We start from the raw sequence: 18446 nt of genomic DNA, 5'->3' as shown, positions 1-18446 counted from the left end.
ACAGTTTGTTTAGGTAGATTAAACTTTAATTTTCCCTCTCTTTTTATCTCCCTCTCCCTCTAGACTTCTGAAAGCCATGGGAGTGTCCAGTGAAACCGCCGTGGAATTCAGTGTCAAATATTTTTGCCTCTTGGCGAGCAAACCTGAGAGATGTTCACAACCTTTCTCCCAGAATCCTTCTTGTGACTCAGACTATCGTCTATCAAAAGACCCTCTGACTCTCCCAGGACAGGATTTAATCAGAAATGGATCCAATTTGAAAACGCCATAAATAGATGGATTGTTTGAGGAATTGAAAAATACATCCAATTATTGTCAGTTTTTATTGAATAAAGGACAGACGTCCGTTTTAAACAGCTCATGTACATCAGATACTGTCTCTTGTAGTGAATGAGAGTATTGTCTTATCATCTCTGGGACTGGGATACAAATGCACCCAGAATGATGTGATAAGAATCCCTTTAAATAGCGTTCCCACCCCTCCACCCCGTCCATGACCTGTATCACTTACAGTTTGCAAACAGGTTGAGGTAATAGAGGTGGGAGAGCTAATTGACAGAAAAATGGTGTTGGAAGGTTCTGTCGATGTCAGTTAACCCCTATTTTAAATATTTTCATTCCCCCTGCTGCCCCAACCTGCTTCCCATGGAAGCTCTGGAACCTAAAGAGTGAACTTGCATTCATATAGCGCCTTTCATGACCTCGCAACATCCCAAAGCCAAAGAAGTACTTTTCGAAGTGTAGTCACTGTTGTAATGTAGGAAACGTGGCAGCCAATTTGTGCACAGCAAGCTCCAACACACAGCAATGTGATAATGACTGGATAATCAGTTTTTGTGATGTTGGTGGAGGGATAAATATTGGTCAGGACATCGGGGAGAACTCCCCTGCTCCACTTTGAAATAGTACCATGGGATATTTTATAGCCACCTGAGAGAGTTGATGCGACCTCGGTTTAAGGTTTCATCCGAAAGAACTCACCTCTGACAATGCAGACTGGGAGCACTGACTTAATTTACCTGCTCAAGTCTCTGGGTGGCAACTCCTCAGATAATGAAGCAGTCCGTGCCCACATGTAACAAGACCGGGACAACATTCAGGCTTGGGCTGATAAGTGGCAAGTAACATGCAGGCCACGCAACTGGCAGACAGTGACCATCTCCAATCAGAGACAGTTGTAATTTGTAACAAAAACAGAAAATGCTGCAAACACTCAACAGGTCAGGCCGCAGCCGTTGAAAGAAAAACTGAGTTAACGTTTAAGGTCTGTGTGACCTTGAATCAGAACGTGCAAAAGTTAGAAATTTAATAGGTTTTGAACAAGTGAAAGGGGAGGGGGGAAGAAGCACAAAGGGAAAGTTTGTGATAAAGTGGAGGGTGGGAGAGATTAAATGACAAAAAGTTTCATGGTATAAAGCCTAGTAAAGAAATAAAAGATGTGTCTGGATGAGCTGTAAATGACAGGATAGCAGCTGTTCCAGCACAAAATAAAGAGTTTAAGAAAGAAACAAGGGATGGGGGATAGAAACGAACCAGCAAAAAACTCTAAAACAGAAAAAAATTGGGTTAGAGATTATGTTCTAAAATTATTGAACTCAATGTTGAAGTCAGGAAGACTGTAAATTGCCCAGTCGAAAGCTTGTGTTGAGCTTCATCAGAACACTGCAGCAGGCCAAGGACAGAAAGGTCAGAGTGGGAGCAAGGTGGAGAATTAAAATGACAAGCGACACGAAGCTCAGTGTCGTGCTTAATATTTAATATAATAATCTTACTGAAACATATAAGATCCTGAGGAGACCTGATAGAGTGGATACCAGGAGGATGTTTCCTCTTGAGGGGAAGACTAGAACTAAGGGACGCAGTTTAAGAATAAGAGGTCTCCCTTTTAAGATGGAGATGAGGAGAATTTTTTTTCTCAAAGGGTCGTTAGTCTGTGGAATTCTCTTCCCCAGAAAGCAGCGGAGACTGGGTCATTGAATTTATTCAGGGCTGAGTTAGATAGACTTTTGATAGACAAGGGAGTCAAGGGTTACTGGGGACAGACAGGAAAGTGGAGTTGAGACCACAAACAGATCAGCCATGATCTTATCAAATGGCAGAGCAGGGTCGAAAGGCCAAATGGCCGACTCCTGCTCCTAAATCCTATGCTCCTTGCAGACTGAACGGATGTGTTCTGCACAGTGGTCATCCAATCTGCATTTTGTCTCCCCAGTGTCGAGAAGACCACTTTGTGAGTAGCGAATACAGTATACTAAATTGAAAGAAATACAAAACAAATAATGTTTCATGAGGAAAGAGTGTTTGGGGCCCTGGAGAGTGGAAATGGAAGAGGTAAAAGGGCAGGTGTTGTGTATCCTGCGCTTGCATGGAAAGGTGCCGTAGGAAAGGGGGGAGTTGTTGGGGGTGACTGAGAAGTGGACCAGGGTGTCACGGATAGAATGGTCCCTTTGGAATGCTGAAAGGAGAGGGGAGGGGTGTTAATCTGTTAATTGTGTATCAATTGTTTGATTATATGCAGGTGGAGGGTGTTAACTGGGGTCTTACTTATAAGCAGACACTTACTGAGGCTGGTGAAGGGTTTTAAGTGAGGAGCTATATGCTTTTAATCCTTGTTATTCTGATACAATAAATGTGAAACTGAATAAAGATAGGCTTTAGCATTATCCTTCCATAACAAGCTTTCTGGAGTTTAACATGGTAGCAGATGGTTGCCGAAAGCTGAAGGTGGGAAACTAGGATTTTTTTTTACATAGAAAACTATAACCTCACAAGCTATTCTGGAAAATATGGCAGAAAGCAAGTGTACATTGTCAGGGTATGATTACCCTCCGATGTTCTCTCAGTCTGAACCATATGACCAGTGGAACAATTAAGTGGATATGTGGACACGGGTTACATCTCTACCAAAGAGGAAACAAGGTATGGCCTTGGCGTTGTCACTTTCTACCAAGCATAAAATCAGAAGTAAAGTGTTTTGTGAATTCGGTGACTCGTCAGATGGATGCTGATGAAGGGTTGGATCTTCTGTTAGAATTCTTGGTTGAAATTTACAAGAAAGATGACCTATTGAACATGTATGAAGCATAGCCAATCTTTGATAGATTTTGGAAAACAGATGTTTATTCAATGGAGGAATATATCATGGACTTTAACAGACTGTACAGAAGATTGAGGACATTCAATTTGGAGATCCCTGAAAAATGTGATAACATTTAACGTGCTAGATTGTGCTAGAGTGTCACATATGGGCAGGCTCCTGGTTCTAACTGGGGTTTCGTTCTTGGACAAAGACTCCCTGTTGGATCAAATGTCTGCTGCCTTAAATAAATTCCTGGGGAAACAGTCATTTCCTGCAGCCCTGGTAGAACAAGCAGGGCATTCTGCAGTGACACAAAGAATGGAGGACTCAATGTTTACTAGATTTTGAAATGGTCCAGATAGAAGCAGGCATAAGTACAATGGAAGAGTTAAAGACAGGAGGAATGAGGATGAAAGCACCTTTAACAGGTCTGACTGTTACAGTGGAAGACAGAATTAGATCAGCAATCATAGGTGAATGAATCTCAGGAACACCCAAGGAGCAGTTAATAGATGCTTCAGGTGTGACTCAAAGTATCATTATGCAATGAACTGCCCTAAGCGGAGGGGCAGAGTCCTCGAAATAACACATGACACAGAGAATACTGAGGCAGAAGAGGAAGATACTAATGAATCTGAATGAAGTGCATTAGTCACAAGGAGTTTTAGTCCTGTGATGAATGTGTTAGTTGCGAATTTGTTTAACTGTGCTGTATTGGATAGTCCTTACATGCTGGCAGTGTGTGGAACTGATTGGTTACAATGTTATCTGAATTCACTTAGTAGTAGAGATCACGCAAGGTTAAGGAGTATAAAAGTACTACCAGCTTTAGGTTTGGTGATGCCAACACATTGAAATCACTGAAAAGAGTAGTAATTCCATGTAAAATAGCTGGAGTAAGCCACTTTATCAGTACTGATGTAGTCTCTAGTGAGATACCTTTACTGTTGAGCAAGCCTTCAATGAAAAAGGCACAGAAGAAACTTGATATAGAGCATGATAAGGCAATTGTTTTTGGAAAGTTAGACAGGGCATTATTGTATACCCTTAACAAAACCTGAGTGTTAGACTCTAGTCAGAGTGTTAGAACAGTATGAATGGCATCAGGTGTAAAGAATCAGAGAGATAAAAAGCAAATTGTCTTAAAATTACAGACAATTTGCTCACCTTTATTGTCAGAGATTAAAAACCCTGCTAAAGGATGCAGGTGTGATTGATGAAGAGTATACAACAATAATAGAAGAGTTTACTGAAATGTATGAAATCTGTAAAAAGTATCAGAGGACATTATCACGTCCTACTGTCAGGCTTCCATTGGCACGTGACTTTAACAAAATAGTTGCCATGGATTTAAAGGTGTGGGACAAAGACAAGAGTATTTTCATTCTACATTTTCTAGACCTAGCAACTAGATTTAGTTTTTCTACAATAATAAATAGCAAGGACAAAGGGTGATTATAGAAAAAATTATGGAGAAATGGGTAGGGACTGGACGTGGGGCACTGGCTAAGTTTCTGTGATAATGGAGGGGAATTTGCCAATGATGAGTTCAGAGACGTGTGAAAACATGAACATTATGGTGATGAATACTGTAGCTGAAAGTCCTTTCAGCAATGGGCTCTGTAAAATGAATTTTGCAATGGTTGATCAAATGCTGCATTAAATCTTAGCTGACCAACCAAACTGCAAGTTGACAATTGCCCTGGCATGGGCGGTTTACGCAAATAATTCGCTTCAGATGGTTGGAGGATATAGTCCCTACCAATTGGTCTATGGGCGGAATCCCAAATTGTCTCTGTACCGTGTTACAGTCCTCCTGCTCTAGAAGATACTGCAATTAGTTTCATTTTTTTCTGCACATTTGAATGCTTTACATGCAGGGAGACGGGCTTTCATCAAGGCTGAAGTCTCTGAGAAAACTCGGAGAGCTCTGAGGCATTGTTTAATGCCATCTGAGGTGGAATTTGGTTCAGACGATTTGGTGTATTATGGAAGAGAGGGTCATAGAGAATGGAAAAGCCCTGGTCGTGATGGTAAGACAGTAGTTATTAAGCATGGAAATCAAACTGTTAAGGTTCATTCCTCACGGTTGATCAGGGTTGATTACAAAATCTCAGAATCTGAGCAGTTGATTGAGGGAAACGATGCACCTTGTACCTCAAATACTCATGTGTTTTGTAATGAAAGTCCTGAGAAACAGAATGAGGTAGATCAAGGGTTGGATAGTAATATGAGGGATCATGATGCTCAAGAAAGAGCTATCGCATCCAAAGGACATATGCCCCCAAGTAGGGATTCGGGTGATATATATTCCTGAGGGGTCTAATAGATGGACGGATGCAACAATTGTGGGACGTGCAGGATCAGTGTCTGTGCTGGGTTTAGTGTGTGTGTTGGGATCAGTTTCTCTGTGTGCTAGGTTCAGTGTGTGTCTGGGATCAGTGTCTGTGCTGGGTTTAGTGTGTGTGCTAAGATCAGTTTTTCTGTCTGCTAGGTTTAGTGTGTATGCTGGGATCAGTTTCTCTGTGTGCCAGGTTCAGTGTGTGTGCTGGGATCAGTGTCTGTGTTGGGTTTAGTGTGTGTACTGGGAACAGTTTCTCTGTGTGCTGGGATCAGTGTGTGTGCTGGGATCAGTTTCTCTGTGTGTTCAGTTTAGTGTGTCTGCTGAGATCAGTGTCTGTGCTGGGATCAGTTTCTCTGTGTGCTGGGATCAGTGTGTGTGCTGGGATCAATTTCTCTGTTCAGTTTAGTATGTCTGCTGGGATCAGTGTCTCTGTGTGCTGGGATCAGTTTCTCTGTGCTGGGATCAGTTTCCCTGTGTGCTGGGATCAGTGTGTGCTGGGATCAGATTCTCTGTGTGCTGGGACCAGTTTCTCTGTGTACTGGGATCAGTGTGTGTGCTGGGATCAGTTTCTCTGTGCTGGGATCACTGTGTGTGCTGTTGCTGCTGTGTTGATTGTGAGGAGAGCTGCATTCAGTCATGTGCCTGGGATAGTTATTGCGAGCACACACTGAGCCTGCAGGCTCGGCTCTGTGCAGCGTTTACACTGACACAGCGAGCCGGGCTGAGGCTGCCATCTGTGGCTGCTGGTGCGCTGGGATGCTGTGCTGGTTTGTGCCGAGTCACTCCACCACCACCGAAGCAGCGTGTCCGGAATGAAGACCCTGAGGCAGGCTGCAGCAGAGACACTAACCCGGTTAGGTGAGCAATGAACACGCAGACTGCCCAGAGCCCCACGATATCTCACTCAGTCTCTGTCCGCGCTAGGGCCCTTCTATTGAAACCGCAGGTTTGCTTCTTGCGACCTTCCTTGGGCTGTTCCAGCACTGAAACTACCAGCACTGGCTATATTCACAGATCGCTGTTAACCCTTCGAGGTCAAGGACAGATGGTTCTTTTCCTCTCTCATGGAGAGGAGAGCAGGTTGATGTTGTCCAGTTTAGGGGTTATAGAGGGAGGGGGCTTTCCACAGTGAAGGGGAATCAGTGGAGCAAGGACCAAAGCATTGTCAATCCAGAGACGCAGCTCTGATAGCTCAGCCTGGCGTGGAACGGAGATGCACAGTCCAGGATTCCTGCCGCTGTTCTCTTTCCCCACATCTTCTGCGATTCCTGTTCCGGATCTCTATCCCTTAATTCCCTGTGGAGATTCTAGCCCCTGAACTATATCCCTAATCCCCTTATGGATTGTCTGTGTTTGTGTACATGTGTGTCTCTGTGCCTGTTTGTGTATGCATGTCTGTGTGTGTGTCTGTGTGTGTAAGTGGCTGTGTGCCTGTGTGTCTGTGTATCTGTCTGTGTGTACATGGACGTCATATGAAGACAGGGCCAGGTTAGCTGCTGACACCGAGTTTCTCGACTCACTCTCGCAGATGACCTCTTGAGTGAGGCACCTGGGAGAGAATGTCCCAGCAGCAGAGGAGAACAGAGGAGAATATTCCAGCAGGGGAACAGTTGGAGTGATGGGGGGTGGGGAGGGGGGAGGTGGGGGGGGGGGGGGGTGTTGGTGTTAAGGGTGTTGGGAAGAATATACCAACAGCGGGTACGGCGGTGTAGTGGCTATGTAATAATGGCTATGGCTATGGGACTAATAATCCAAATTGGATCATCATTATAACCCACCTTGATGTCCTATAGGGAAGGGAATCTGCCATCCTTACCCAGTCTGGTTTATATGTGACTCCAGTCCCATGCTAATATGGTTAACTCTTGACTGCCCGTGAAATGAGCAGGAAGCCACTCAGTCACATCAAAGCTGTTGTTATCACTTCCAGAAGAAGGCAACTGACCACCACTTTCTCAGGGCAACTGGGGATGAGTAATAAATGCTAGCCTTGCCAGTGACGCTCATATCCAGAGAATGAATGAGAAACTGTGGGAGAGGAGATCGAGGGTGGAGGTAGGGGTCAGTGGGTGAGGAGAACAGAAAGGAAGTTGATATTAAATTTAAGGAGGGCTGCAGGAGGAGTTTTGTGTGGTAAAGATGCGACTTGTTGCCTCGCTGGGGTCAGTTCATGTTGCTGTTTGGGTTTAATACCCGAGACTCAGCAGCACTCAGCTGATTGAGGGAGCTGAGTACAGTGAGGCCCAGGGCACCACCAACTGAGCATGTTATAATCAGCAGGTAACTGGCCAAGACAGGGCGTGGCACTGGGAGGGCCAAAGGAACAGGAGGAGGCCATTCAGCCCCTCGGGCCTGATCCACCATTCAATGAGATCATGGGTGATCTGTATCTTAACTCCATTTACCCACTTTGGTTCCAGATCCCCTACTATCCACGCCTAGCAAAATCAATTCATCTCAGTTTTGAAATTGTTAATTAACCCCCAGCCTCAACAGCTTCTTGGGCGGGTGTGTGAATCCCAGATTTCCACTACCCTTTGTGTGAAGAAGTGCTTCCTGACATGACCCCTGAACAGCCTGCCCCTTGTTCTGGACTCCCCCACCAGAGGAAATAGTTTCTCTCTATCCACCCTATCAACTCCTTTAATTATCCTAAACCCCTCAATTCAATTACCCCTCAATCCTCTGTACTCAAGGGAACACAGGGCTAATCTGTACAACCTGCCCTCATAACTTAACCCTTTTAGTCCCAGTATCATTCTGGTGAGTTGGTGCAGCAGCCCCTCTAAGGCCTATATGTTCTTCCAGAGCTGCAGTGCTCACAACCGAGAGCCTTGGTGAGGCCCAGGCATCCTCCAATGTGCTATAATCTGTGCAAGGCCTCAGACTCCAGTGAGGATGACTTGGCTCAGTCCTTGGGGGTCCTGTGGAACCTTTAAGGGGGCCTTTGGCCCATTCAGGCAATGCCGTGGCGGCCTCACTGGATCACTGCCTGGATCTTCTGGGAGTGGGGGATGGGGGTCCAGGGGAAGCAGGAAAATCCATCCCTGAGTGGCAGACAGTTAGTTAACATGGGACAGGCTTTGGATCAAGTCTGGGGGAATCGCCTTTCCCAGCTGAGCCACTGAGGCCACCGTACATTGCTGGGATTGATCAAGGTTTCAATGATTCAGACAGCTTTTTCAGACGCTGATCACTCTGTGTCCTGGGTCACGGGACTCCCACAAACAAACAAGATCGTTTTCTCCCAGTTTAAAGAGGTTTGGAATGAAAATGTCCTGCAGCAGAGCAAGGAGGATTGCTATGGAAACTAAAAGGGTTGCCATAGCAAACCTTGCCTTTCACAGGATGAATGTGTATTTACTTCACGCTTAAAGGGGCCATCCTTTGGGTTTAGGAAAGGGAATGGGAATACTTCATTGCTTCGAGTGGTTAACTACCAAGAGTCAGTGAATTAAAGATCAGCTCTGTGGTAATCCCTTTCTAGACCAGGCATGGATGAAAAGCCAAGTAGTTGGGAGAAACAGCCAGAACAGCAGGATTTCTGACTCCACGAGTGATGCTGGAGTTTTCCTACTGATCTCACTTACTGTTGGCTATCCTGGGCACTGCTCCATAAAAAGCATTTACAGACATCAGAGGGAGTGCAAAGCTACAATGCTGATCCCGCTGTAAAGGGGGATGGGCAGTGGAGGCTTAGAGAAGTTCAGCCTCCAAGGCAGGAGGCAAGGGCTCAGGTCGAGACCCTCGGAGGGAGATCAATGTTTCGACCTGGAGAGAGAAGGGAGCTTAGAATAATCCTGTAAGTTAAACCAAGGAAGCGTAAGCAGACTGGAGAAACATCCATTAATCAAAAGAAAATTTAAATTAAATATCTGGGAGAAACGTTTTACTCAAATTGATGAAATAATCTACCAGGTGTGGGCTTCAATGGGAGAGTTGACACACCAATTGGAGCCCAGTGTTAGTATTGACATGTACACTGGCAACACTCAGCTCTCCCTCACCAAACCCTCTGTCGACTCCTCCACTGCTGCTAAATTATCAGACTGCCTATCCAACATCCTGTACTGGACAAGCAGAAGTTTCCTCCATTTAAATATTGGAAAGACTGAATTCATCGTGTTCGGTCGCGGTCCAATCTCTATTCCCTAGCTACCCACTCCATCCCTCTGGAATGCACTGCCTGAAAGTGTGCTGGAGGCAGATTCAATTGTGACTTTCAAAAGGGAATTGGATAAGCACCTGAAGAGGAAAAAATTTGCAGGGTTACGAGAAAAGGGCTTAGAGAGTGGGACCAGCATGTTCTTGTAGAGAGCCGGCATGGACACGAGGGCCGAATGGCGTCCTTCTATGCTTTAACCATTCCATAAGGCTATGAGTTTCCCTGGCCACTGTCTGAGACTGAATCAGATTGTTCACAATCTTGGTGTCATATCTGACCCTGAGATGATCGTCCAACCACATTTCCATGCCATCACTAAGACAGCCTATTTCCACCTGCATAACATCACTCAACTTCAGCAGCTCACCTGCTGTTGAAACCCTCATTTATGCTATTGTTACCACTTGACCATTCCAGTGCACTCCTGGCTGGTCCCCCACATTCTGTCCTCCATAAACTTCAGGCCGTCCAAATGTCTGCTGCCTGGGTCGCTACTTGCAACAAGTCTTGTTCCTCTATCACCCCTGTGCTCACTGACCTACATTGGCTTCCGGTCAAGCAAAGCCTCCATTTGAAAATTCTCATCCTTGTTTTCAAAATCCCTCCATGGCCTCGCCCCTCCCTATCTCTGTAATCTCCTCCAGCCCCACGACCCTCTGGGATATCCGCACTCCTTTAATTCTGGCCTCTTGTGACACTCCGATTTTAATCACTGCACCATTGGCGGCCGTGCCTTTAGTTGCCTGGACCCTAAGCTCTAGAATTACCTCCCTAAACCTCTCTGCCTCTCTGGCTGGAATTTTACTCCACCCCGCAGGAGCGGGCTGGAGATGGGTGGGACATAAAATTGTGTGTGGGGTGGGGGGGGGTGGGGTGGTGGATACCGTTCCCATCGCCTTCACGCCCCCAGTGCAATTTTACAGACGGCAGGGCAGGTGGCAAACGACCCGCCTGCCTCAGGCCAATTAAAGCCCAATTAAGTGGCCAATTACTTGCCACTTAAGAGCCTCCTCCCACCGCCGCTGATATATTACCAGCGGCGGCCGGGCACTCGTCAGCTGTGGAGGCTGCCCAGTAATATCTTGCGGGCCCGAGGGGGATGCCCTCCTGCTTGGGAACCCTCTGTCCCACAGAGCGCCCCCCCCCCGCCCAAGCGGGACAAGCTGCCTCCACTGGAGCAGCTCTCCCCTGCCCTCCTGAACGATCCCCGCCATCCTTGCCGGGTCCCAGCCGATTGTCCCCATCGAGGCCCAAAATTCCACTCACCTTTATAGAGGCCGACGTCCATTGCCCCCTTCTTGCTGGGTGCAGTCCCAGCACTGGCCACCACTCCCAGTGGCACTGTTGGGGCTGATTGACCGCCAGCTCTTGGAGGTGGGACTTCCTGTCGCAGAGGGGTGGAAGTCCCGCCCGGGGCCAATTAAGGGCCTGGGCCACGTAAAATGACTGCATGACTTCCAGGCCCAGTGGAGGTGGGCTCGCCCCCAACTTTTTGACTGGTGGGCGGGGCCTTCGACCCAATGTAAAGTTCTGGCCTCTACCTCGCTCTCCTCCTTTAAGATGCTCCTTAAAACCTGTTTGACCAAGCTTTTGGCAATCTGCCCTAATATCTCCTTATGAGGCTCAGTGTTGAGTTTTGCTTCATAACGCTCCTGTGAAACACCCTGGGGCGTTTTATTACATTAAAGGAGTTATATAAATACAAATTGTTGTTAAAATCGTTGGCCTCTTCTCCAGTTGTTGAGGGATGTGCAACGAATTTCTAGCATTTTCTGCTCTTATTTCTAATTTCTGCTTTTCTTTGTTCTCCTCATCATCGACTATATTTGATAACTCGTCAGAATACTCACTCTTGTTATTTATTCTTAACAGGTCTGACACACCGACATCCTGGATACAAAGAGGTAAAAGGTTGTGCTGGTCACTGATAGTGGGATTGATTCCCCCCCGCACCCCCCCGGAACTGTTTTTCTATCTGTTCCCAGGTTGTGGATGGCACCAGCAAGGCCAGCCTTTATTGTCCATCTCTAGAGCAGATAGGGAGTTTGAGGGTGCTGGACAGGTGAGCAGGAGCTTGGTGGGTGGGAGAGGGAGGTGCAGGTGGAGGGGGAAGAACAGGCCCCTCCCTGGACAGTGTCTCTTCCCTTCTTAGACCGTTTCTGGAGCCCGGCTTTGGGCCTCCACCCACTGGGCTCTATTTCTCCCCTAGATGCTGGCTCCTCCCCCATTCTCCAGCCCCTCCCCCTGGGCTCTAGCAGTGATCCCAGTACCCTTCCCCACTCTGGCTTTCCCCTTGCTGCTCTGTCTCTCTCCCTTTCCCCATTCACAGCCCCTCTCCTGTTTGTTACCTTGCCTGGATCTGGGTTGAGCAAAATGTGGAATTTTTATGTTCGCTCATCCTGACGGGCTCCCAGGTCTGGAAAATGCTGGGATTGATCCAGCAAACTGTGTGCTTGTTCTGTTTTGGAGTTGTCTGCATGCTGACAAGAAAGGGCCTTGTTGTAAAGAGTCATGAGACTGTGGCCCTGTGATTGAGCAGTGGTGTCTGAGGTCTAATCTGGAAGGGGCCTGTACATTCAGGCAGAATGTCGCAGTGGAGAACATGGGGAGGAATCTGCTGCTGTGCGGGACCTGAGTCCAAGCTAGGGAACATCCGGAATGGAGGGGAAAATTCTGTTGAGGTAATTCCGGCCTGTCAGCTGAGGGCTTTCCACTAAACAAGGGTAATAAAAAGACTGAGAATGAGTAGTTGAGGCGAATCATATTGATGCATTAAAGGGGAAGCTAGAGAAGCATATGAGGGAGAAAGGAGTAGAGGGTCCTGCTGAGAGAGTTAGATGAGGAAGGATGGGAAGAGTGTGTGGTGAAGCATAAACGCCAGCATGAACTGGTTGGGCCGAATGGCCTGTTCCTGAGCTGTGCATTCTGATTAATTCTATGTAAAATGTTCCTCGGAGTCTCTTAAGTGTGAGAGGTGTGTGTGGCCTTAGCTTCAAGAGAGTGTGGTGATGACCAGTTCAGGGCAGCTTGAGGGCTGAGGTGGGAGTGTGGCAGAAACTCCAACTGTTCAGGAAGGACGTCTGAACGTAGAGAATGAGCAACAAAGAGGAGTCACAGCCTCAGGGAGCTCGAGAACTAAAAGCAAAATTCAGAATCACAAGAAATATTGGCTTACATTTAAAATCTTCAGTTTAAACCACTGTCACCTAATGCCTTTCTTGGGAATTATGCCTACATTCAGACTGGATTTGGTGACTTTTCGCTGTGTTTGTTTTGAGTTATTACCTGTTTCCCCACAGTTGATGAATGTCCACAATACATGCGTCAGGATGTCCCCATAAACAGGAAGTTGTGCACTGTAAAGGGATAGGTTCCTGTTGGGAGGGTCTGGACAGGGACTGATTGTTTTAATTGTTTGTTAACAGCACGAGTCGTTGCTACTCACTTCAACAGTAGCCAACATGGGAGTGGTAGGAGGAACTTGCAATGGCCCTACTCACAGTAATAGAGCTGGGATAACACTACTCCTAATAACAGGCCTGTTTCACACTCTAGGAATTGGGTTAACCCTGCCCCTAAATACAGGCCTCCCTTCACTAGGGGAGCCAAGATAATCCACCCCCCCCGCCCCCCCCGCCACCATGTCCACCTAGATGATGCGCTATAGTCCCTAGAGTGGGGCTTAAACCCAGGACTTTCTGACTCAGGGGAGAGTGATACCAAGTGAGCCAAGCTGTCAGGGTGAGAAAGTTGTGAGTGTCACTGGAGATCACGTGATGTTGTAGATGGTCAGGGCGGAGTTTAGTGGTCTGTTTGAGACGGGCTTTATCACAGCGATGGTGATTATTCGGCGTACATCCTGGCACTGTCTCGATACGAACGCTGTTTTCTCTTTTTCCAGCTGACTGAGGCTGCTGAGTCGCCGAGAAGTCCATTCGTCTGTGAGCCCCGTCTCTACCACACACTGCAGGCCCGCAAACCCACCGGGCACAGGAACCGCAGCAACAGCATTCCGATAGGGTGCAAGAACTACACCCAGGGTCACCAATGGGTATGCTGCATCAACAATAATCTCCGTACAACAGCCCCCATCTGTATAACAGGCTACTTCCTCCCCAAGTCCAACACTCCACTTAAACTGGGATGTCTTTTATGTTATGATATATCCCTGACAGCCCCCTCGAGCCATTATCCCCAAACTCACAGCCCATACTAGCCATTATCCCCAAATGCACAGCCCCCTCTAGCCCTTCCTCCAAACTTGCATCTCCCTCTAGCTGTTACCCTGAAACTCACAGCCCTCTCTAAACTTTACCCCCAAACTCACAGCCCCCTCTACATCTTCCCCCAAACTCACAGCCCTCACTAACCTTTACCCCCAAACTCACAGCCCCCTCTACATCTTCCCCCAAACTCACAGCCCCCTCTAACCTTTACCCTGAAACTCACAGCCCTGTCTAACCGTTACCCCCAAATTCACAGCCCCCTCTACATCTTTCCCCAAACTCACAGCCCCCTCTAACCTTTACCCTGAAACTCACAGCCCTGTCTAACCGTTACCCCCAAATTCACAGCCCCCTCTACATCTTTCCCCAAATTCACAGCCCCCTCTACATCTTCTCCCAAACTCACAGCCCCCTCTAACCTTTACCCCCAAACTCACAGCCCCCTCTACATCTTTCCCCAAACTCACAGCCCCCTCTAACCTTTACCCTGAAACTCACAGCCCTGTCTAACCGTTACCCCCAAATTCACAGCCCCCTCTACATCTTCCCCCAAACTCACAGCCCCCTCTAACCTTTACCCCCAAACTCACAGCCCCCTCTACATCTTTCCCCAAACTCACAGCCCCCTCTAACCTTTACCCTGAAACTCACAGCCCTGTCTAACCGTTACCCCCAAATTCACAGCCCCCTCTACATCTTCCCCCAAACTCACAGCCCCCTCTAACCTTTACCCCCAAATTCACAGCCCCCTCTACATCTTCTCCCAAACTCACAGCCCCCTCTAACCTTTACCTCCAAATTCACAGCCCCCTCTACATCTTCCCCCAAACTCACAGCCCCCTCTAACCTTTACCCTGAAACTCACAGCCCCTTCTAGCCTTTACCCTGAAACTCACAGCCCCCTCTAGCCTTTACCCCCAAACTCACAGCTCCCTCTAGCCTTTACCCTGAAACTCAAAGCTGCCTTTGGCCTTTACCCCACAAAGTCACAGCCCCCTCTAGCCTTTACCCTCAAATTCACAGCCCCCTCTAGCCTTTACCCTGAAACTCAAAGCTCCCTCTAGTCTTTACCCTCCAAACTCACAGCCCCCTCTAGCCTTTACCCTCAAATTCACAGCTCCCTCTAGCCTTTACCCCCCAAACTCACAGCCCCCTCTAACCTTTACCCTCAAATTCACAGCCCCCTCTAGCCTTTACCCCCCAAACTCACAGACCCCTCTAACCTTTACCCCCAAACTCACAGCTCCCTCTAGCCTTTACCCTCAAACTCACAGCTCCCTCTAGCCTTTACCCCCCAAACTCACAGCCTCCTCTAGCCTTTACCCTCAAATTCACAGCCCCCTCTAGCCTTTACCCCCAAACTCACAGCCCCCTCTCGCCTTTACCCTCAAATTCACAGCCCCCTCTAGCCTTTACCCCCCAAACTCACAGACCCCTCTAACCTTTACCCCCCAAACTCACAGCTCCCTCTAGCCTTTACCCCCCAAACTCACAGCCCCCTCTAGCCTTTACCCCTAAACTCACAGCCCCCTCTAGCCTTTACCCCCAAACTCACAGCTCCCTCTAGCCTTTACCCCTCAAATTCACAGCCCCCTCTAGCCTATACCCCCAAACTTACAGCCTCCTGGAGAGATACAGCACTGAAACAGGCCCTTTGGCCCACCGAGTCTGCTCTCACCATCAACCACCCATTTATACTAATCCTACATTAATCCCATTTTCCCTCTCACATTCCCACCTTCCCTCAATTCTCCTACCACTTACCTACACTCGGGGCAATTTTTGCAATGGCCAGTTTTGTTTTTGGCATGTGTGAGGAAACTGGAGCACCCGGAGGAAACCCAGTCGGTCACAGGGAGAACTTGCAAACTCTGCACAGGCAGTACCGAACCTGGGTTGCTGTGAGGCTGCGGTGCTAACCACTGTGCCGCCCCTACCCCTTCCCCCAAATTCACAGCCCCCTCTAGCCCTATCCATAGGTTGAACAGTGTCAGCCATGGCTCAGTGGGTAACACTCTCATCTCTGAAGCAGGAGGTTGTGGGTTCAAGTCCCACTTTATAGACGTCAGCACAAAACTCAAGGCTGCACTCCAATGCAGTGCTGAAATGCCCTCTTTTCAATGGTCCATTAAATGGAGGCACCATCTGCCCTCTCAGAAGAGCAGGGGAGTTCTCCCCAGTGTCCTTGGCAACATTTACCCCTCTAACAACATCACTAAAACAGATTATCTGGTCATTATCCTATTGCTGTTTGTGGAAGCTTGCTGTGTGCAAATTGGCTGTCACATTTCCTACATTACAACAGGGATTACACTTCACAAGTATTTCTTTGGCTGTAAAACACTTTGGGACGTCCTGAGGTCATGAAAGGCCCTAAAGAAATGCAAGTCTTCCATCAAAGGAAATTGTAATATTAGTTTCTTTATTTCAGCGAAGGGGTCTACGATTTGGGACAGCAGCCTCCTACCTAAACCTGGAGAAACTGGGGGAAGGATCCTACTCCACAGTGTACAAGGGGATCAGCAGGTTAGTTATTTTTACCCTCCTTTGACCCCAGTAAGGGCTGGTCCCACAGCACTGAAAACCTTTGAGATCCATTGGGGTTGGGGGGGGGGGGGGAGGTGGGGGGAGCGTGGATAATAACCAACATGGCGTCCATCAATCTCAACAAACTATTATCTCCAATTTCCTGAAGGAGGGAAAAAGGGAAGGAGCAGTTACAGGGAGGGGGTATGATGGGGTCGGGGGAAGAGAGGGGGAGTGATGGGCTCAGGAGTCCGGGAGGGGGAGTGATGGGGTCAGGAGTCAGGGAGGAGTAAGGTGGGGTCAGGGGTCAGGGTGGGGGAGTGGTTGTGGAAGTGGTGGGAGTGATGGGGGCAGGACAGGGGAATGATGGGGGTCAGGGGTCAGGGAAAGGGTGTGGCGGTCAGATCACTCCTTTACTTGTAGCTCCCAGGACTCCAAATCGGTCCCTCATTAAATCTCCTCTTAGCTTTCTCTGCTCCCGTGGAAACAGTCCCATGATTTCCAGACTCTTCTCTTTACTATAGTTTCCCATCCCTGGCATCATCCTAGTGAATGTATGCTGTAAGCTGTCTCTCACTTTAATGTTCTTTCTACAAAGGGGCACCAAAAACTGTCTTAAAATGCCCCTATTTGTAGAACCCCAAATTGACCCTTTTATCTCCCCAGCCATAAAGGTGGGGCTAAAGTGTGGCGAGTCGAAGAGACTTAGCAGTTGTCAGGAAAAAAGACAGAGGCGCAAGGAGAGAGCCAACTGTGTAACAGCCCCGACAAACAAATTTTTCTGCAGTACCTATGGAAGAGTCTGTCACTCTAGAATTGGCCTTTATAGCCACTCCAGGCGCTGCTCCACACACCACTGACCACCTCCAGGCGCTTACCCATTGTCTCTCGAGACAAGGAGGCCAAAGAAACTCAAACTTCCGGGAATTGTGTATTTGGACCCCATGGGCTCCATTCATCCAAACACTTCACTGTCTTTTCATTCAGTGTTCACTCCCATTCCCTGTTTTCCCTCCAAAAATGTATTATCTCTCACCTGTCCACATTAAACTGGATTTTCCCCCCTCTCTGCCTATTCTGCAAACCTGCTTACCTTCCTGAGATCTTTCGCACTCCTGCTGACTGCATACCAAACCCTGTGTGTCATCAGCTAAGTTTTAGATTGTTCTCTCTGTGTCCAAGACCAAATCATCGATGCCACTGAGAACTGGAGTGTGTCTAGCACTGACCCTGGGATATTCCATTCTCAACACAAGCCCAATCTCAGTAATACTATTCATCCTAACTGTGACTCCTGTCAGTCTGCCAACTCTCTATCCATGTTGCTACATTTCCTCTTACACTAAACACTTGAATTCTTTGGCTGAGCCTCTTGTGGGTCACCTTATCAAATGCTTTTTGAAAATTCAGACACTCCACATCCAGTATTGCTGAAAATAGAGACATTTTGTCGAAGCTTTTCGTCTTGCACTCATTAGGATAATGCACAAGAATACCAAAGTAAGGGAAAACAACAAATTTATACTGTATGAGAAGAGAGTGCTGATTGGTTGGCAAGTGGTAGAGGCGTTGCCATGGAGAATGTACCAGTTTATGGTGACTGACAGTTAACTGCCAAGCTGTGTTTGAAATTTAAACCTTGACTCTGATTGGTCAAGGCATTGCCCTGAGGAATGAACCAGCGAAGGGCTGTCACTTATTTTGTTTAGCTGAAACAGGTGCAATGTTTGTACATGTTCTTTCTGTCTGCAACTCCACATCCACTTCATTCCCTTTCCCTACTCAATGACACCGCTTCAAAACTTGTTCGTCCATTGGTGTCATCTTCTTCCCAGAAGGTTGACTATCATGGATCTCCAGCTCTGTCTGTGCTGTGCGGCCCTTACACATTCCGCATTGGTCAACTGCATCCAGACCATTATATCCATCATCCATTTTCTCCTCTACATTTTCCGTCGATCTTTCCTTCCAACAATTGCTTCAAAATAAACTCTATTAAATATTTCAAATGCAACTAAGCTTTAACAAATCTGTGCTGTCTGTCTTTGATTAACCTGTGCTTTTCTGAATCATCACTAAATTTATCTCATTTGATAGATTCCAAGG

At 47.5% G+C, this 18446-nt stretch overlaps 1 protein-coding gene across 1 annotated transcript in view; it reads left to right on the top strand.

The window, feature by feature from the left end:
* The first annotated feature begins 6073 nt into the window (after positions 1-6073).
* The window catches only part of cdk15 (cyclin-dependent kinase 15), a 66052-nt gene continuing 53679 nt past the window's right edge, over positions 6074-18446 (top strand). The window contains exons 1-4 of the mRNA XM_068035968.1: positions 6074-6281; positions 11461-11492; positions 13490-13639; positions 16246-16340. Of these exons, the coding sequence (XP_067892069.1) occupies positions 6236-6281; positions 11461-11492; positions 13490-13639; positions 16246-16340 (323 nt within the window). The 5' untranslated portion in view covers positions 6074-6235. The remainder of the gene's footprint in view (positions 6282-11460; positions 11493-13489; positions 13640-16245; positions 16341-18446) is intronic.

The sequence above is a fragment of the Heterodontus francisci genome, chromosome 7 (genome assembly GCF_036365525.1).
Source record: "Heterodontus francisci isolate sHetFra1 chromosome 7, sHetFra1.hap1, whole genome shotgun sequence".
NCBI lineage: Eukaryota > Metazoa > Chordata > Chondrichthyes > Heterodontiformes > Heterodontidae > Heterodontus > Heterodontus francisci.
This window is presented reverse-complemented; position numbering and strand designations above follow the sequence as displayed.